Here is a 20,684-nt window from a genome sequence, read left to right on the forward strand (position 1 = left end):
CTCAAAAACTTCATTTTTTTCATTTGATATTTTGCAAGAAAAGCTCAACAACTTTTGTGTCCAGATCTTCACTTTTTGAAAAATGGCAACCCTAGATAATCTAGTTTTAACTATTTTATCTGCAATCATTTTTTCTACTGTGTTTTTTCCCCTGTATTGTCATTACTGGTGTGGATTATTCATTTACATATTAAACTTATTAGTTGCTTGTCAACTAACATTCAGCCGTGTTGATCTGACACAGTCAAAATAAAAATAAAAAATAAAAATTGTCCAGTAGCGCCTTAGAGACCAACTAAGTTTGTTCTGGGTATAAGCTTTCATGTGCATGCGTATCTGAAGAAGTGTGCATGCACACAAAAGCTTATACCCAGAACAAACTTAGTTGGTCTCTAAGGTGCTACTGGACAATTTTTTTATTTATTGTCAACTAACAGGTCTCCAAGTGACATACAATGAAGAACGTATACATAAATACCTTATAAAACAGAGTAGAATGAATGCTGCTGGGCTAATGACATTGTGGTTTTTGGAATTCTATTCTTAATGTTGTAGTTACAGTGTCTTAGGGTTATTGCTGATTACTGTTATATACATTCAAAGTTTATATGCTGGAAGCCATCTTGAGAGGGGATGACCTGAAAGGTAGCCTCTAAATACTTCAAGTAAAAAACAACAGCACATTTATTACATATCAGTAGGATGGCTCTATGTGATTTCCAGACTTCCTCACTCACGTGTCTCCAGAAGGGAAGCTTTTGGGAGTCTTAGCAACAAGGCTCGCTTCCCCCTGATTGGCTGGTGCCTTTTCTCCCTCTGGCCTAGCGCTTTAGGGCATCCTTTCCTTACCAGGGCGGATTGTTCAGTCCCTTGCGTTCTAATTGGCCAAGGCTTCTTGTGCCTGCGTCCTGATTGGATGTAGTGGGGGTGGCTCCTTGCCCTGGGTGATGCTGAGATCCCTTCTTACGGCAAATGAAAATGTCAGTCTGAGGAGATTTTTTGATTGGTGGCGATTGGTTGTGATCCAGCCCGTTTTCTTTCCCCATGCAGGTTGCATATAACCTGAGGTAATTGTCGCGCTTTCCTGGTAGCTCATGTTTCCGGGTGCCACTAGCCGCAAATCCTAGTTCAGTCTTTGGCTCATGGATTTTCATGAAGGGAAACGAAAGGCCTGGACTGACTTTGTCAATCCTTTGTCTATGACAAATCCAGGTAGTTCTCTTGGGAATGCCACAATGATACTGCTTCTTTTCAGGGAGCAACAGGCCGCTCTTAAGTACTTTCTGTCCCTTCACAGCATTGCTGCCTCCGTCAACCGCAGCAGCAGAAGCAGCAAGGTGGCAGCAGGGATAATCTTTTATTTATAACAACAGATAGAGCTTCTTCAAACAAGCACAACATACAACAAGTTTCTTGTAGAGGAAATTCTGCAGTGATGCTGCTTTATAAATGGCACTGATATCCTTCGGCCAGAGGGAGAGAGCTGTGTCTAGCTCCACCCTCTGGGCCAAAGGATCCTGCTCCTGAAAATAAATTAAAAAAGCAAAATATATACCCTCAAAAAAGGAGGGCATTGAATCCACAGAAGTACTTATAAGCACTGAAGGATACAAGGTAACACCTTTGATATGTCCTTTATATGAAAGGATGTTTGTGGGTGGTTTTGCTTTTGTAAAAAAAACAAAAAACATGACCGCTATCACTATCCTCACAGCTCCTGGCAGCCATTTTAAATATAATCATAATAATATGAGTTTGCAGGTGGCTTACATAACACGGCTCTACCCCCCTTTTATTCCTCCCCCCCCCCCCCTGCTGAAAGGTCCTAAAGGTTGAATGGAGCTGCTTCATATAAAATGGTAAGGCCGGTATACAAATCACTGCCATATTCCCACTTGCACTCATGCAGTTCTCTGTTGGAGCACCATTAAGGGATGTTGTGCAGAAAGGGTGGAGATCTCCTTGTGAGGATTTTTATCTCCATGTGAGGCTCTGTTTGTGCTGTTGACAGACACTTGTGCCTACACCACTTCCTCGTTTCTAAGCTTTCCAAACATTTATTTTTGGAGGGGAGGAGGACAACCAGGTTTTGAATTTTTCAGATAGCAGGGTGTGGTTTTTTTCCAGGGGGGAGGCAATGGTGAAAATAAATAAATAATGAATTTCCCTGATAATCCCCAGCACTGAAAACTAGTACAAGGAGTGAGAGATACAGACTCCTGCTGCACACTGGCAAGGAATGTCCAGCTCCATCACACGAAAGGGTATGTGGGTGGAAAAAGGCTATATTTGGGCAAGAACACCTCAACTGAGTCAGGCAAGCTGAAATTCCTCCCCTTTTACCAGTCCTTAGAAATCTAAGGGAGAGGTGTGCAAGGTGGGGGGTGGGGGACGACCCACTGGAGTAATAGATTCAAATGCTATGCTATGGTTCATATTTACCAACTTCGCATGTCGTGAAACTGCTTTCAGGAGTTGCTGTTATGTGACATTTTTGCAGTGTGTGAATAACCGATTTAATCATTTTTCAAATGTGAATATTTAGATTCCATCCAATAAACATGGACATTCATTTTCACCCAGTTTAAATAGACTACCCTAGTGACTCTGCCCAGGAACAATCGGACCTTGTTCTGATCTGTCAGTCATGGCCACTCCATATTTATTTGCTGTGTAGGTTTGCAAAAGGGGCTGGGGCAAAATAGAGTGAAGCAGAAAGGAGAAACTCCGTAAAGAAGAGAAGGCAAATTGCGAAGTGCACAGGTTCCTGTCTTCCCATACTTAACCTCACAAACTGTCATGGGTGCTCGTTGTAAGAAATAAGAGTATTTTAAAGGCATTCCCTCTATAGGTAGAAAAGGGAAGCATGTGACATCAAAAGGGATGCAAGGCCTGGTTGTAAGAATGAAATCGTACCATTTACACTATTTTAGGGTTGCCATATTGCAGAAAGTAAAATTCCTGACACCCGCAAAGTTGTTGATAGCAAGTGCTTGGGAAAGTGGGGCTAATGCCTGTACAGTACTATTACACAGTACAACTTGCAGGAAGTAATATCAAAATTAATGGGAAAGAATATAAAAATCTATTAAATAACATTTTTCATAATAGTGAAAGTAAAACTGGAGAAGAGAGATTAATGCCTCTCTCATGCATTATCAATTCAGCTAATAATTTAATTTTTATTTTAACAGGTAACTTCATCTAGAAAAATGAAACATAATCAGAGCTGCTGTCAGACACCTCCCAGTGTCACTGTTCGTATAAAATCAAGTGCATCCAGATCTTATCAACAAAAAAAAGCTCTTAGCCTTAAACGACCGAAATTTAAAGATAGCCAGGAGACCTATGGGGAAAACATTAATAATAATAAGCCAAAACGGCCAAAAGGTTCATGTCTTGTAATTCAGCGTCAGGAAATGACAGCTTTCTTTAAGCTATTTGGTAGGTTCCTTTATAAATCATTTTGTAAAATGCACCAAGTATATGCGTGTAGAACTTCACATTCAAAAGCAGTTGTGTCCAAAATGCTTTTTTGTGAGACATTTCATAAAGACTAATCTGAAATTACCTTATAAGCTAGAAGGGGTATATGGGAACTTAAAACTGTATCTCACTGAGCCATACGCAAGGCTGACTTCACTACATCATGATGGTCATCATGAGATACTGGCATGCATAATGTACTATAAACTAGACTATTTGGGTAGTATCCAGTGGTGATTGCCTACAGATGTCTTTGTAGATGGAAGAAAAAGTCAGTAGAATGATGAGGAGACCATTTTTGGCACGCCCTTGCACTGCAGATTGACCCCCTTCTAAATCTGCTCCAGAAGGTTGGGAAACCCTTCACAGAACATTTAGGGGGAGCCTAGGGCACAGCAGGGGAGGGTGCAGAAAATCACCATTAGAGAATGGAGAGAGTGCTTCTATTGAATCTGTTAATTTAATATGCCTCCAGATGGGGTCTAAATATTGTAATAACACAAATGAGTCATTGGATTTAAAAAAAAAAACTTATTGGATTTTCCCCAGAAAGTACGGTAAATTTAGACTAAAGGTGTAGGACAGGGAATATGTGCTGACATGTTGCTACGATGTAAAACATTTGCATGCATGAGGAGTACCCATCACACAATAAACTCCCATCTGAAACCAGCCTGGTCAGAATAACCTCTGCGCTCAAATGTTCTGTCAAGTAATTCTCTAGGTCAGTAGTGAGAAACACTTCTGCTTCCATTTGCCTGGAAGGGGAAGAGCAAATTGTTTTAATTTGTTAAAGGATTGTCTTGAATTAATGCTTCTTGAGCTTTGCATTTAATTGTGTATGTCACAGCTGGCTTATTTTACAGATGATGACTTGATTCAAGATTTCTTGTGGATGGATTGTTGCTGTAAAATTTCAGACAAGGTAAAACTGGGTGTTGTCTTGAAAGTCTGTGAAACTTTAAGGGTGAGGAAATTGAGGATTTTGTTTCAATTACAGGCCAGTGCATTTGGGGTTGTATTCAGTCTTGTGCTCAGCAAATCATTCCCTCAGCATAACTTCTTCCTGCGCAATGGAATGACCTCCCTCTCTCCTCCCTTCACATGCTCTCTAATTTGTTCTGGGAGTTCCTCCAATCCTCCAGAGCAGATTTGTGGATGGCGTAGGGCACATGCGGAAGAGAAGGGGGAATCATTGAATACCACCCATTGTGGCTCTCTGAACTGTACATATCTTGCAAATGCAAATAGAAGTCCCTGTTTTTCCAGTCTGTGGCAGCCAAAACTAGAAGCTCCGGAGGCTGGGTTCCAGTTCACATATAATATGCAGGCTGTCCTTTGAAACATTTGTTTCAGATTAAACTCATGTTCCATTTATCTTAATGCCTATGCTCTTGTTTTAAACAACATGATTCACTTAAAGCTTTTTTGATTAGATAAAATTGTTTACTAGGAAGTTCCCAATGAATTCAGCGGGACCAGCTTCCTAGATGAGCAAGGCATTTTAAAAAACTCTGCTTGCAAAAATGTTTGATCACACTTAATCTGCTGAGACTGAGAGCTTCATGAATCTCTGCTGTTTTTCTGGTCAGATGTATGGAATACAAGGTGTACTAGAAAATGTTTTTGAAGGAATGACCCATTTCCCCTTGTTAAGAAGCCATTCACAGACCTTGGCTCGCCATTCTGCCTCTTTGTCAGAGGATACAACTATGCATTTTCTACTAGTTGTTATGCTCACAGTCCCGCTTTCACTGCACATTAATATATTGCAGCTAAAATATGAGGACCATACTGTTAATGCCAGATTCAGTTAATGAAAATGAAGTATATGCTTTTCCCTACTGGTGAAAAAATATTTTAGGGAAATGTTAAGTCATTTTAAGAAAAAATAATAGCCAGAAATTGATATTTTATCTTTTCCAACAGTACCTTTTGGCAATGACTTTTGTTTATTTCAAGCGAGCAGGCTACAGTATAAACGAACACACCAGGCTTAATTTCTTTGTAGCTCTGTAAGTATTTTCCAAATATTATGATTACAATTAAAATGTGTCAGAGGTTTCTTAAGAGTTTATTATTTGAGATAACAGTGAAGTTAGAAATAAACCTTACTGCACCATCAATTACTTATTTAGGATGGGGTCTTGACTCTTGAAGGGTTATAGCATGTTGGAGATTAATACGCGGGTGCCAAGACTATGGTGTTAAATTACCCGTTGAACCTAGTTTATTAGTTGTTAAACTGTCATTGATTTCTGCAGATAAAGACTTTTGTCTCCCAAAGCATCCTCCTTATTTGAAAAGCTCCCCCGTCCCCCAATAAAGGTTGCTGAGGGAGAAAAGCCCACCACAGCACAAAGCCTTCATAAGAATCAACTGGGCTTTTATTTCCCAGGTGCCACCTTTGAATGTATCCCCTATGCTTCTACTTTGGTGATCACTCGTAGCCAAGTAAGATTGTCTTCCATAAACACAATTTTCTTTTGATTTGCCTCATTTGCTCTGTTTCTGTTAGCCGTGAGGGACAAGAATCCCGCCCACTGCACAATAGAAAAAATGATACTCGGCATACACTCTGGCTTATGATACTTCATTAAGCACTGCCCCCACACTTTCAACCCTTTTAAGAAGTAGAAACATGCTTTCTATATGTTAAACTTGAGATTTTCAGCATTCTTAATTGTGTGCCCATCTTTTCATCTGGTGAAAAATCATTTGGTAACATTTGTCCAAACTAAATTTTCAGCACTTTGGAATGTATATAAATACCAAAGAAAAAGAGGAGGGAGAAAGTTAGCAGTATACAAATGAGATCAAAACCATATTTAAGTGAGTCATATTCCTCATCATTGTAGGTACCTGGCAAATACAGTTGAAGAAGATGATGAAGAGTCAAAATATGAGATTTTCCCATGGGCTTTAGGAAAATCCTGGAGAAAGCTTTTTCCTGATTTCTTAATTCGAAGGGATGAACTCTGGAGCAAGATGGATTATAGGGCTATTGTAAGCAGACGCTGCTGTGAGGAGGTAAGGCGGGTATATTTTATATGCATCAAGAAAGAGCAAATGCATTTTAATAGGCAGATTCTGTTTTGTAACAAGCCTCTTTCTGTTTTTTCACCAAGCTATATAAAGGAACTGTTTGTAAACATTATCCACCCAGTTATAATGAGTGGCTCAATTTAACTGCTGGTTGATACTTTGCTTTCAAAACATCCCAACAAATTATTTACCTTCAATGAAGGGGATTCCCTTATCAGAAATAATGACATTAGCAATTATTGGAAAATATGAAACCATTCACAGGGAATGTTTACACTGGTAAATTAAACAGAAAAAAATACATTAAAATTGACCAAGTCTGCAGTTGTATTCACACTTATTTGGGAGTAAGCACCTTTAGAATCAGTGAACTTACTTTTGGCTAACTATGCAAAGTGCAAGAAAGCAGTTATCAAACAGCATACTTTGCTTTTATTACTAACATGAATTAAGGATATAGTCAGACCATTGGTAAGGAAATGCTAATGCTGTTTCTCTTCCCGAAAAAGACCTTTATGGTACCATATAGCCAGCTTTCCCATTAATGGATTACCATCAAACTCAGGTGTAAAGGGTTGCTACTTAGTAGAATAATCAAGATTGTGAATAAAAAAATTAGTTTGGGGCAGGGCAGTGGTAAATACATTTACAAAAAAAAATCTTCCCGATTTTTATTCAGGAAAATGGGAGAAAATTAAAATAAAACCATAGAATGGACACTTTCATAGTACCAATGGAGGTAATTGCAATGCATCAGATCCCCTACAAAGAAAAGTTACAGTATTTGGGGTTCTCTGTGAATTTCCCAGAGATACCTAGCTGGCCAGTGTGGGAAACAGGAGGCTAGACCAAATAGGCCTTTGATCAGCAGGCCTGTTCTTTTGCCTGTCTGCTTTACCCATCATAAAACTAATTTCACCACTAAGAAATTGGCCTAGTACAGATGCAATGACAAACTGTAGTTTATTCTTACAACCATGGGCCTTGAGTTCACATGCTCCCCCCATCCTCTTTATATGTGAAGAGAGATTCTGGTTTTAAACCCATGGTTTTAAACCCATGTTTCCTAAGTTTGGACGAAACAATAAAAGTTTAAATGAACAAGGGATAGAAGCTTTAAATCTTCTTCCCTCATGCATAAACCTGAAGCCATAGACTTAGAAGCTTTACTATCTCAAATGAGATTTTCTATTACAGAATAGTTCACAGGTTTTTTGGATGTAAAGTAGTACAGTAGTCTGCTTTCCCCACAGTTCAAGACAGGAGCTGTGTTTCATTTTCATGGAAGTTAAATGCTAAAATACTAATGTATTAGTATTATCTATCAAATGTTACATTATTTATCAAGTCGCACATTGTTTACACATGTATTAAAATAGATAATCAAAATTTGAAAAAATTAACAGCTTTAATTATGTGTAATTTATTAGTCTTTTGTATATCTGGATAGCTGTTAGTAAATGAAAAAATGTGTTTTTGTTCTAAGTTAGGCCTAATTAACATTCCCAGGAGTGGAAAAGTGGTTTGTTCAGGATCTTAAAAAGTAGGCCAATAAATAGCAGCTCATTCCTGTTCCCTGCTCTGTAACTGTTTTACTAGCAATTAAGAAAGCTAACAACACCAACTAATGATCCTTTGTGATTTTTATGCATCATTTGCTTGTTCTGATAATAGCTCCATTTTGGATTTTTGGTTTTTTTAAACACAGGTAATGGCTATAGCTTCGACACATTATATATGGCAGCGGGAGCGTTCTATTCATCATAGTGGAGCTACAAGAAACAATAGCAGAGATGGAGTACAGTTTCCTCGAGGACCCAATGCCACACCTACAGACTGTTTGCTTTGTGGGAAAAAGACAAGATACATACGGCTGGGATTATCCTCCTCTTCCTCCAATGGCACACTGGAAATGATGGAACAACATATACCTCAGGGATTGCATGACTCTCTTCCAGCTGGTAAAATACCTGAGCCATCTCTGCACTGTTATTCACAAGGTATGGTATGGTAAACACTGAAGTAATTTTATTTATGCTACCTTCACAGCCCCATACTAGCTGTGTCATTCAGAAGTCAATACCCTTGATTTAATGAAACTTGCTTAGGTATACTCAATATTCTCAGCAATGTTATCGCTATTGGTGTATCGGTTGATTCTACATCCTTTAAGCCTCGTAGGTGGATCATAGTTACTTACAGCCTCCTTGACGGAGAAAAGCCATTGCCATATGTGCAACAGGTGCATAAAACACAGTTCTGGGCATAATGTTTTGATCACACCTGCATCCTTTGGTGGTGGTGTTCGCATTCCAGCTTTTTCCTGGATGGAAGCTTCTCTCTGTCCCTGGTCCTTATGATTGTTCTATCTCTCCTTCTCAGTCATTTATAGAATGCTTCCCTTCCCTTCTAAATTGTGAATTTGGTAAATGATAGATTTTGTAAAATGAACTACAAGAAAAATCTAAGCCTTTATAGCCCCTTCTCAAAGCCACTCAACTCAGTTTTCCAGCAAATTACATCAAATATGAGCTGAGTTTTGTAAGTTCAATTAAAAGCGAAACTGACTCTCCTACAAACATTAGTGCTGGGAAAGTGAAAAGAAATGTTAAAAGCATGTATGTGTTTTCTGCATATACTTTTTTAAAATAAAAAAATGATGAACACTGTCCCTGGAACCTAACTGCTTGGTAAGATATGTAGTAATCAAGACATGAAGTAATCAAGCAGTGTCTATCAAAAGTGATCAACTTTTTGCTTTAAAGCGATCCCCTCTAGTTCTAAGATAGCAATTCTATACTCCTCCTTGTTGACTTCTTGGTGACTCCTTTAATTCAGATTTATGTTTATAGTGCTAAACAAATGTAGGGTGACACCTTCTGTTGTTAGTATAAAAGCACTGCTGTAAAAGGATCCTGATTTGTCAGTTCTTTATGTACAAATGATGGGATGAACTCAGCAGTTGGCAATGAAGTAGCATCTGTCACTCACAGTGAGTATGTGGGGCAATACAGCAGGTACCGTAGTAAGTAAGGATTCAACTACCCAGCTGTAGGGAAGAACAACAGATGGCTCCCGAACAAGCGTAGCATTTCATTGGCAAGCCACTTTACAACCTTTTCTTTGTTTATAGATGGAGAACAGATATTTTTCATCCTACATTAATTATCCACTACTCCTATAAGTGTAACCCATCCTATAGAACACAATAAGCATGTCACGTTACCTGGGACAAACTGCACTGTAATCCCATATGCATTCAATGTGAATTTCTTCCCTAATTTTTCATAGATTGCAAACATCTGCCCAACAAAGGAAGAAAAAGTAGCTGCACATGTCAGGATAAAGCCATGGACTGGTTTACTGGAAATGAAGAATAAAAAAACCACACTTCAGCCAACAACTTAAGAAATTATCAGGAAGCCCAATTAATTGTCTGAATGAAATACATTTCACAATATATGATTTATTCTTTAAAGTTTTGTATTTCACTGAATCTTTTAGTATCAAAAATATTGTCAACATAAATCAAAGTTGTGGATTCCTAATTTGCATAAACAACAATGATATAATTTACAATTTTAATCCTGGTGAAGTGCAATCTTCAAATCAGCATATACCATTTGAAGTAGTATTTGGATATGCCGGGTTAAATTTCCGCAGCTTGACAAGAAAGGCTAGTTTGGAAGGAAAATAAAACATCAGCATTAGTGATACAACACATAAGTAGCCGGAAAGCAGAAATATTTATTAATTAATTCAATTTTTCTTTGAAAAAGTAATAGTGCTTATGAAAAAATAGTAGTAATAAATGTATATCTTATAAAATATTTGCCAAGCCATTCTTACCTGTGTGCCCAACTTGCCAAGGGTAAGGTCTAGCAATATATGGTGGTTTTGTCTCATCAGAAACGAGAGCTGTTAAAATAAAATTTAGAAAGTTGTTGTGCAACACTCTTAATTCCAATTTCTGCTATACATAATTCTACCTCAGGACATTCTTTTCCACGTTGAACCCATTTGTTGTTTCCTTCCCTCCCACTTCTGGAAAACCCCTTCTCTCTTTTCTCTAGATAGATCTTTGTTCTCTCATATGTCCTCACTCCTCAAAGACAATAGTGGTAAAGGTACTAGAAAGGTAGGCTAGAAATCTCAGTGGACAACATTCAGTTGTGCCCATTCATGAGTGAAACAGATTTCTACTCTCCTCCTTTCTGCAGCCCCCCAGATATGCTCCAGAGATCCGGGTGATTCCCTGGAGCAGATTTGGGGGGCCCATAGAGGCTGCAGGACAGAGGAGAGGAAGGGAAATTTCACTTGCTCAACACTGAATATCACCATCATAAATAAGAACCCAATACCAGGCCCTTACAGACAAAAATACAGTAGCAGATTGTGTACCCAGCAACAGTCTGCTGGTGGGCAGCTCAGGCTGCATTTTACATAAAGGTTCACATCTCGACACAGCATGTGGGACTGCAACATTCTAGTGACTGCCACAAAACAAGATCTCATTAGAACTTGGTCCATACCATCATCTTCTTTGTTCTGTTGAGCAGGAATCTCCTCATTTTCATCATGACAAGCTGATTCATTGTTCTTGTTCTGATTGGATTTCATATTGTGGAAAACGCCACCAATTTTCCAGGAAGCTGGGATTACTATCCAATCTCTGTGTGTCACCTCAACTATCCTTTCACAAAAAAGGTTTATCTTGCTGGTCCGGATGGCTTCCACCAGATCAATAACCTGGGTGATACTTTTAGAAGAATTCAAATAATATATATTGCCAGTGAATAAATCTACACATATGCATAAAATATAATAGTTTGTACAGTGGTACCTCGGGTTACATACGCTTCAGATTACAGACTCCGCTAACCCAGAAATAATACCTCGGGTTAAGAACTTTGCTTCAGGATAAGAACAGAAATGGCAGTGTGGCAGCAGTGGGAGGCCCCATTAGCTAAAGTGGTGCTTCAGGTTAAGAACAAACCTCCGGAACAAATTAAGTACGTAACCAGTGGTACCACTGTATTGTAAACCTATCCTATGCCTATTCACTCAGAGGTTAGTCCCACTTCCAAGTACGTGTGCATAGGACCGCAGTATTTCACTTGGTTAAAGAGCTATATTTAAATTTGACTGTAGCCAGCCCAAATGTTTTTACTAAACTAGCTCTCTTGCCTGAACTACAAGTTTGTTTATCCCAAAGAGCAACGAGACTATAAAACATGACAAACAGCCATCAGTTATCACTTATTAGGAACTAGGACACACTGATGATGTAACTGACTAGCCCCAATGCTATCTAAACATTAATATTTTGCCTTTCCCCTTCAGCTTAGAAGCACACAAGGCAGCATATCAAAAGTCTATTACAATAACATTTATACTAAAACCATATTAAATGCAATGATCTCAGTCAAAACAACTTTAAGAAAGAGCCTTAGATCTGTATTTTCCCTTCTTGGGTGCCTGGCTTAGAGGAATATATTGCAGTTTGTTAAGTCACAGTTTCCCCAGTTTGGATGCCACAGGAAGCTGTTTTAATAAACCACATTCTTTTCATTGAAGCTTGATATGCAAAGGGAGATAGGAAAAGGAGAGAGGACAAGGAGGAAGGTTCAATCTCAGTCCACTATAAATAACAGTATATCGGACCAAGAAAATTGTGTCTGTCAGTTATTATAGCTTTTTGGAAATCTGAAGTTAGGATAAATGTACTTTATAATAATCTTTAAGACCCTTTATAAACAAACTGCATGAAGCCATTGCAAGTTTAATGAAGCTATCACTCCATGTAGCAGAAAGGAGCATGTAAATAGGCAGGATCAATACTTACTTTGCAAGGTATACTGCACAAACGCCCCCCATTTTAAGATTTGGGATAGCCACAGATAAAACATTCTGGGGCACAAGCATATCCAAAGCTATCTATGGAAGAAACATACAGCTTTAAAAACTTTAAAGGAGAATATAAAGGATGTGTTTTCTGTGCAAATCTATGAGGATATTAGAATATTAATTTGGATAAATTATATTAAAAGGTGAAAAGAAAGTGATCAAGGTAATGGAAAAGTCATGGTGAGTTGCAATAATACAAAATAGCATCACCAATAATACTAACAGTAATAATAGTATTATTTTTATTTGCCTTCCAGCAAACACTGAAATCTCGATATACCTTCTCTGTGCTCACTAGAAGTAACTGCCCACCCACCACCACCAAAAAACCCCAGCTAAAAACTGAAGCAGAAATTATCAGGATTTCAATCAAAAACCCTCACAAGTTTCTTTCTAATGGAAGCCTTTTCTATTCACTGTTTCAAAGAATGAATTGGGTTGGAGAACAGAACTTACTCTGTTTTTAAACACTTTAAAGGAGAACATAAAATATGTGTTTTCTGTGCAAATCTATGAGGATATTAGACCAGCAGTAACACCACTGCTGAATAAAGTTTGAATCTAGTGTAACTTTTTACCACCTTAACTTAAAACTGGCTTCATTTACACCAGCTTTTTGCTCCCTAAATGTACCATTACTAAGTACTTGCTTTCTAGCTTTGGAAAAAGATCAATCCACTTTTCTCATATCTCTCTTTTCTCAGGGGGAGATGTGATAATTCCAGAAACAGGGTGCCCGTTTTGTTTCTTTGTTGCTGTTTTTTTAAATATACTTACTGCATCAAATGCTACATTTTTCAAAGCCTCAGCTGCTGTTAAAATGTCTTCATTAATGAAATCCACATTATCTGGCCACTCTAAAGGATGACTCATTTTCCATGCATCACGCCACCTCTTATAATTCTTTTTCGCCACTCTGTAGTGGTCTCTCCGGACTTCATAACTTACAACACGTCCCTGTGGCCCAACTGAAAACAAATAAAATTGAACCAAAATTAGTTACTGCTCTCTTCATTTATGCCAAGTTGAATAAATGACACAGGAAATGAAACACTAGCATACCAGATATTATAACTTATTTCCTAATATTACAACCACTCAGAGCATAATGGCTAACAGGGCTATAAAGCTTACATGGCAGTAGGGCTTTATTATTTATTTATTATTATTATTATTATTATTATTATTATTATTATTATTATTAATTATTAACATTTCTATACTGCCTTTTATCCAAGGATCACAGCACAGTTTACAATATAAAACTGCAATACTATTATGGCACTCACCTCCTAGAGTCATTGCTTATCCCCCACTGGTTGTTTTCAGGAGCTACCAAATTTTAAGCTGTAACATACAGCATTGCAATGTGCTTTAGTGGAAGGGCCATAGCTTGGTGGAGCATCTGCTTTGCATGCAGAAGCTCCCTGGCATCTCCAGTTAGGGCTGAGAAACACTCCTGTCTGAAACCCTCAAGGCCTGCTGCCTTGTAGTGTAGTAGAATACTGAGCTTATATGGCCCAAGGGTCTGACTTGGTATAAGGCAAATTCCTATGCACCTGCAGAGAAGGAAGAGACGTGTGGTGGTGGCAGGTGACTCCCTACGGAGTGGGACAGAGGCAGCAGTGTGTGGAAGAATGACTCGTGGTTTCAGTTGTTTCTACACAGATACACAGAGGATGGGAAACAAGCAAGAAGAAGTTGAGCTCTTAAGACAGGATGACAAATATGACCTAATAGATATTACTGTGGATATCTGCTATAGATCTCCAAGCCAGACTGAGGACTTGGATGTCTTCACCTGAAAGGAAAGCAGTGCTCAACTTGGCAATAACAGAATAAATAATGAAAGGCAGGAGCTGCACTTCAAGATAGCAGATTGTATTGGTCACAGAAGTATGCCTGCACATTTATGCAATTACCTTGTAATAACAGCTAGGTGTAATTACCAGAATGCTGGTCCTGGCCTGGGACAGGAAGGTAAAGGGACCCCTGACCATTAGGTCCAGTCGTGACCGACTCTGGGGTTGCGGCACTCATCTCACTTTATTGGCCGAGGGAGCCAGCATACAGCTTCTGGGTCATGTAGCCAGCACGACTAAGCCGCTTCTGGCAAACCAGAGCAGCACACGGAAACGCTGTTTACCTTCCCGCCGGAGCGGTACCTATTTATCTACTTGTACTTTGACGTGTTTTCGAACTGCTAGGTTGGCAGGAGCAGGGACCGAGCAACAGGAGCTCACCCTCTCGCGGGGATTCGAACCGCCGACCTTCTGATTGGCAAGTCCTAGGCTCTGTGGTTTAACCCACAACGCCACCCGCATCCCTGGGACAGGAAGGCCCATGATTAAATCTACAAGCAGCTATGATGCTGACTGGGCAACCTAAGACTAATCGAAAGCAATTCCTGGTCCCTTTGTGATGTTTTTGGATTACAACTCCCATCAGCCCCAACCAGCATGCAGTGATGACTGGGACTTGCAGTCCATCACCACCAGGGAGCTAGCACATTGGCTCCCCTGAGCTAATCACTCACTTAGTTCAATGAACTTTCCTGAATTGTTTGTGGTTTTTAAAAACAGCATAGCCCCATGTTTGAGACCTCCAGGTATAGGACAGTATATAAATTCAATAAATACAGTGGTGCCCCGCAAGACGAATGCCTCGCAAGACGGAAAACTCGCTAGACGAAAGAGTTTTCCGTTTTGGAGGTGCTTCGCAAAACGAATTTCCTATGGGCTTGCTTCGCAAGACGACAATGTCTTGCGAGTTCCTGCTGGTTTTTTTTCCCTTTCCCCCTCCTTTTCCTAAGCCGCTAAGCCGCTTATCAGCTGATCCGATCAGCAGATAAGCCGCTAAAAGCCGCTAATAGCGCTAATCCGCTAATCCTTCAATGGGCTTGCTTCGCAAGACGAAAAAACCGCTAGACGAAGAGAATCACAGAACGGATTCTTTTCGTCTTGCGAGGCACCACTGTAATAATAATGTACAGCACCCTGAACTTATTAGTGAAAGGCAGTATGTAATTTTAGAGGGGACAGTACACCAAGGCTTGATTCTCACATTTAGTGTCCAAAGTGTCAGTGTCAAGGTGCCTAAAGAGTGTTCCTATGCCCCAAAGTGCATCCATTCTCACATGCCAACATTTCCTCTGACTTCAGTCCTGTGTGATGAAATGAGAGCTCTGCCATTTTCTGGAAAGCAGCTAAAGTTCCCAGCACATAGGACTGAATTTGAATAAATTAGAGGAATTCAAGAGTAATTCAGGGCATGATAATGACAAGGGGGACAATGATAGAGCACATGTTTTGCATACAGAAAGTTTTGGGTTTAAATCCTAAGCATACCAATTAAAAGGGACATATAGCATAAGATGAAGAACCCTGGAAAGCCACTGCCAGTCAGAGTAAGCAATATTGGGCTAGGCAGGCAATCTGACCCAATACAAGGAAGCTTCCTGTGTTCTTAAAATGTGTGGGAGAGCTGGGATTCTGTCAACAGACAATATTTTACCTGCTCGTGATAGAAATAAACTCATACCACCAGACCCAGAACCTGCTTCCAGCACTGTGTCGCCTTGACTGACGTCCATTAGCAGCAGCATTGCATTAATATCCTACATGTTAAAAGAGCAAAGAACATAAATGTTTAGCTTAGCCCTTGTGCTTTATAGCATATTTGTGCTTTTTAAGCAAATTGATAACCGCTGGCTAAGACTTATGGGGAAATAAGAATACTACTCAGCACTTATATACCATTTTACAGTGTTCAAAGTGTTTCACTTATATATCTTAGTAAACCTTTCAAACAGTGAGGCTATTAGGTAATTTTAGATTCTGAACCTAATGGTGGTGGTGGCTTAAGACGGGAAATCTCCAGATTTACTGCTCTAAAACCAGGGCAATCAGTGTTTCAGGTTTCTCTCTCTCTCACTGGACTTTGTTCTGGGACCTGCCATCTGACCTGTAGCCCCATTCATCACTTAGATTTTGCAACTACTGTACTAGTAACCTTAATTCCGGGAGCCATCGGAGAAAAAGTGGTCCAAGCCATCATCAGGTTCCCCCTTAAGGCGCCTCCATCGCTATCGCTGGATCAACCCGGTTGTCCCTGGAATTACAACTCCCGCCATCCCTGCCCATTGGCCACGTCGACTGGGGTTGATGGGAGCGGGAGTCCAATGACAGCTTGGGGGCGGCGGCGGCAGCGGCAAAGCTCTCGCACCTTGGGATACGAGATGGTGGGTCCTCTCTCCATCAGCAACACAAACTCTTCCAGCGAAGGCCTCCGAATCAGGAAGGTGTGGTCCGTGGACGTCCGGAACATCTGCCCGGGCAGCTTGCCCACGATGTCGGCGTGCTTCACCGCCCCCCAGGTGCTCGTCAGCACTCCGTCGGCGGCGAGTTTACACAGCTTCTTGAACTCGGCGTCGCGCCTCCGTCGGCTCTCCGCTAGGAACAGATCCCCGACCTGGAAGGGCGCGTTTTTGGAAGGCGCGTCCCGGAGCTCCTCGGAGGGAGAGTCCCAATCCGGCTGGAGTTCCTCCTGGGGAACGACGTCGGCGAAAGGAGGGGAGGAGGATGCCTCTGCGACGTGCGGGGAAAGGTGCTCCCCGTGCTGGACCAGCTGGCTCAGCCTCTCCGAGGGAGAGAGGGACCTGTGCCACGCGCGCCTCCGAGCGACCGCCGGCCCCGGAGCCGCAGCAGAGCCGGCCGGCGGTCCCTGGGGCTCGTCCCGTCCATCCTTGTCCCCGGCGGAGCTAGAAAGCGCTCTCCGGCTGGAGCCGAGGGAGCCGATCCCCGCGCGCAGCAGCAGCGGCGCCCCTTGCAGCTCCCTCGGGTGGGCGCTGCAGGTCTCTGGAGCCGCAGCCTGGAAGCCCAGCGTGTCCCTCGACGGCGGCCGCGGCTGCTTGCCCGCGAGAGCAGCCCGACTCTCCCAGCTCGAAGCGCGCACCCCCAGCAGGCTCCCGAGGCGCCAGCACCTCATCGTCGCTTTTATACACGGCCGCCTCTTCCTGGACAAGGCGCCCCGCGGACCCTCCTCTCCTCTAGGTCTCTCCGACGGCCACCGCGGGGTTTGCACCGCTGCAGGTTCCCCCGGACCGGAGGGCGGCTTGCATCGCTACGCACGGCGGTGCAGGAGCCCCGTGGAGCCTGAGGCCGTCGGCGAAAGTGCGGACGTCTAGTAGGAACCTCGCAGGCACCCGGGCAGAACAGGGCAAGGAGGGGCCAAAGGGTTGGGGAAAGCAAACGGAACTCCGCGCGGCTCCCACCTCCGGTTCCGATTAGGCTCCTCGAGGGGCGGGGCCAGAGAGGGGACAGGCGTATTGTGAAAACGGAGCAGGCTGGGTTAGAAATGGTTGCAGAAAATGATTGTGCTCCCCTCACCTTTAAAAAGAAAAAATGAAGAGGCGCACTACTGCGTTTCCGTGATAGGGAAGACTGGACCTGTTGAACCTCGGCCCGCTGGTCTTGAAGGGTCCGTTCTCTTTCCCTGCCTTATTTCTTCTTTTTAAATGGAGAAAACAGTGTTAGCAACCCCCCGCAGCAAACAGAAGCTTGTCAATGGCACTCTTGCAGTCTTCCAAATCGAGGCAGCTTCGAGCGGCGCAGGCTCATTCCTGCATCTTCATCGAGTTCTGCCTTTCGTAGACAAAGCTGCCGTATCAGGAAAACAAAAAGTCATGGTCGCCTGGTTTCTTTTGTACCACCCCCCCTTTCTCTCCAAGAAAGGAGGCATGGTTCATTTAAAGCACCGCAATGGAAGAGAGCCTTTAAACTCTCTCGCTGTATTCATAAATGCACATATTTTAATTATTGCACTATTTTTTTATACCCCTCATGCCCCGCAAATGGAGGACTTTATCCGCTGCAAATGGAAAGCGGACGTTTTACTATAGGACAATGAGACTGTAGTCCCTTTGGGGAGAGGGAGCGCAAGCGTGACGTCAATGCCGTGCGCCCATCTAGCTCCACATGGTTGCCCACATGTCTCCCAGCGTCTGCAGCCTTTCTTCAGCTGTGGATGCTCAGAATACCTACTTATTAGGTGTAGCATGATAGAATTATAAGTTTCTAATGAAAGGGGCGGGGAGTTTGTACGGTTGTCACAATGCACAAGTGTCAATCGAGTAATCATTTACGGCAGCGAGCCTATGCACACTTATTCGGACACTTAACGAATAAGTGAGACTTCGGAGTGAATGGCTGGATTGCACTGTAAATCTCGATCAACTGACATACAGCTAAATCAATACTTCTAAAGGGCAAAGAACAGTTCTTCAAAGAGACAAGTGCATGGACTAGGAGTGTCCTTACTGAGATGGTGCAATGTTTGCAATGTTTTTTTTTAAAAAAAACAGATTATTGAATTAAAATACATTAAAAATAAAAAAGTTTTTCAGTCAACTACATACTGCAGCTCAAAAATCAATGGGGATAATATAAACAGTTTGTGAGCAATATTTTCTGTGTTTTGTTTCTTTTTTGTTCTAAACAATTAACTTTTTTTTAGTGGTATGGTGTACCAATCTATTCTTAATAATGGGTGAGAATTCATCAAGTGGAGGATAGGAGTCAGAAACAGGCAGCAGCCAAGTGGAGACAACCTTCTGACATGAATCCCAGTAGTTTGAGTCCTTCAACATAGCTTACTTGGTATGGCCGTACAGCAGCTGCTCCTTTTGCTGTCCCACATTGAGGTAATACAAAATTAGAAGCCACATGAAACATTATAAATGAGTTGGTTTAGATAAACTGGAGCATTCAGAGCAAATATAAGTGGAGAATACACCTCTGAGATGAAAAAATTATAAAATTAAATGGAAAAGGGGCTTTAGAAGGTAAAGGTACCCCTGACCATTAGGTCCAGTCATGGACGACTCTGCGGTTGCGGCGCTCATCTCGCTCTATAGGCCAAGGGAGCCGGTGTTTGTCCGCAGACAGCTTCTGGGTCATGAGGCCAGCGTGACTAAGCCACTTCTGGCGAACAGAGCAGTGCATGGAAACGCCGTTTTACCTTCCCGCTGGAGCAGTATCGATTTATCTACTTGCACTTTGATGTGCTTTCAAACTGCTAGGTGGGCAGGAGCTGGGACTGAACAACGGGAGCTCATCCCATTGCAGGGATTCGAACCGCCGACCTTCTGATCGGCAAGCCCAATCACAAGCAAAGCCTGGTTTTAAAGCTATCTTAATTTCAAATAACCTATTCAAATATGTTATTGGTACCCCAGTTAGATATTAAAAATCCCACCCATAAAGTTATAGGGGAACCGAGTATCTTTAGAGTTTGGAGCACAGCATTTCTTCGTTTTGGAGGTGTAATTCCACTTTAAGCCTGAATGTGGGGGGAAATGTTTCAGTGAGCATGTTAGCCATTTTGAAACAGTGTTCAGAATTTCCAATCTGTTTGTAGCAACCAAATCAGATAGCAGGGCAGGGACCCACCATGAACAGGTAAAAGTTCTCTGCCGCAGAACCTTTGTCCCCCATTTCAGAACACAGCCACTTCACATGTGATTAATGTCTATCCTGCTCCTACGAAGATGATAAAATGAGGTTTTTTTTCTCTGTCACTGAGCTCCTTAGAGGAAAGACGGGAGTACGTGAAGGATAAATAGGTGCAACAAGCACAGCCTCAGGCATGTCTACTCAGAGGCTAGTTGAGCGCCGCATCCCATAGTCGCCTTTGAATGGACTTCAACTAGCCAGAGGTCCTTTACTGCGTTCACTGAGGCTTACTCCCGGGTTGCAGCTTCAAGTCAGCCATAGCGATCGCCTAGCTTTCCTTTGTTCCACATTGCCGGCGCGTAACCGGTATGATGATGATGATTTTTTTTAATAACTGGGTGGAGACGACGAAGTGACGCTATGACAGAATAGCGGCGTGCCAAACATGACAACTAGTCAACTCCTAGCTCAACTCCTAAGCATTGGATTCCGCGTTGCAGATCCTGCTGTGGATCCCCACGGGCTTGCGAGCAAACCACACCAGAGCTGTCAACGTTTTCCTTTTTTTAAGGGAAATTCCCTTATTCCGAATAGGATTCCTTGCAAGAAAAGGGGAAAGTGGACAGCTATGAACCACACAGACGCTGGAGGAGACGAGCCACTGTGCCCGCCCCTCAACCGACTAAACGAAGCCCCTGCCTGCCTCTCTCTGTCTTCCTGCCTGCGCGCGCGCTTCCCCGGGCGAGAGGAGACGCCTTACACCCCGTCAGCGCATCCGAGACGCGCTAGGCAGGC

At 42.0% G+C, this 20,684-nt stretch overlaps 2 protein-coding genes across 6 annotated transcripts; one reads left to right on the forward strand and one right to left on the reverse strand.

Annotated features, from left to right (window-relative positions):
• The first annotated feature begins 518 nt into the window (after positions 1–518).
• SPDYA (speedy/RINGO cell cycle regulator family member A) lies at positions 519–10,492 on the forward strand. Of its 5 annotated transcripts, XM_083496149.1 has the most exons (8): positions 519–1,067; positions 2,182–2,264; positions 3,195–3,444; positions 4,353–4,411; positions 5,416–5,501; positions 6,345–6,516; positions 8,240–8,531; positions 9,823–10,492. In XM_083496149.1, the coding sequence occupies exons 3-8, from the start codon at positions 3,213–3,215 to the stop codon at positions 9,909–9,911; spliced, it is 930 nt and encodes a 309-aa protein (XP_083352275.1). In that variant the 5' UTR covers positions 519–1,067; positions 2,182–2,264; positions 3,195–3,212; the 3' UTR covers positions 9,912–10,492. The 5 variants fall into 5 exon arrangements, with proteins under 5 accessions (XP_083352275.1, XP_083352274.1, XP_083352276.1 ...); XM_083496148.1 differs by lacking the exon at positions 2,182–2,264 and having other exon boundaries at positions 749–1,067; XM_083496150.1 differs by lacking the exons at positions 519–1,067; positions 2,182–2,264 and adding an exon at positions 1,085–1,614.
• Positions 9,997–17,680, reverse strand: TRMT61B (tRNA methyltransferase 61B). Its single transcript, XM_083496114.1, has 7 exons — positions 16,663–17,680; positions 15,952–16,054; positions 13,216–13,406; positions 12,377–12,468; positions 11,064–11,290; positions 10,381–10,449; positions 9,997–10,208 (listed from the first exon to the last, which is right to left on the reverse strand). Exons 1-7 carry the CDS (start codon positions 17,422–17,424, stop codon positions 10,141–10,143), a joined length of 1,512 nt encoding a protein of 503 aa, XP_083352240.1. The 5' UTR covers positions 17,425–17,680; the 3' UTR covers positions 9,997–10,140.
• Positions 17,681–20,684: the final 3,004 nt, after the last annotated feature.

This window comes from Podarcis liolepis (genome assembly GCF_965112155.1).
Source record: "Podarcis liolepis genome assembly, chromosome: 3".
In the NCBI taxonomy this organism is placed as follows: domain Eukaryota; kingdom Metazoa; phylum Chordata; class Lepidosauria; order Squamata; family Lacertidae; genus Podarcis; species Podarcis liolepis.

What these genes read in the sequence shown, in the direction of transcription:
- SPDYA (XM_083496146.1), top strand. Translation starts at nt 1,904, where the DNA reads ATGCAGTTCTCTGTTGGAGCACCATTAAGGGATGTTGTGCAGAAAGGG. An exon ending in GTGAGGATTTTTATCTCCAT is followed by an intron (nt 1,985 to 3,194) that starts GTGAGGCTCTGT and finishes TTATTTTAACAG; the next exon opens with GTAACTTCATCTAGAAAAAT. An exon ending in TCTGCACTGTTATTCACAAG is followed by an intron (nt 8,532 to 9,822) that starts GTATGGTATGGT and finishes AATTTTTCATAG; the next exon opens with ATTGCAAACATCTGCCCAAC.
- TRMT61B (XM_083496114.1), bottom strand. Translation starts at nt 17,424, where the DNA reads ATGAGGTGCTGGCGCCTCGGGAGCCTGCTGGGGGTGCGCGCTTCGAGC. An exon ending in CCACCATCTCGTATCCCAAG is followed by an intron (nt 16,055 to 16,662) that starts GTGCGAGAGCTT and finishes TTTAACATGTAG; the next exon opens with GATATTAATGCAATGCTGCT. An exon ending in AAAATGTAGCATTTGATGCA is followed by an intron (nt 12,469 to 13,215) that starts GTAAGTATATTT and finishes TTTCTTCCATAG; the next exon opens with ATAGCTTTGGATATGCTTGT.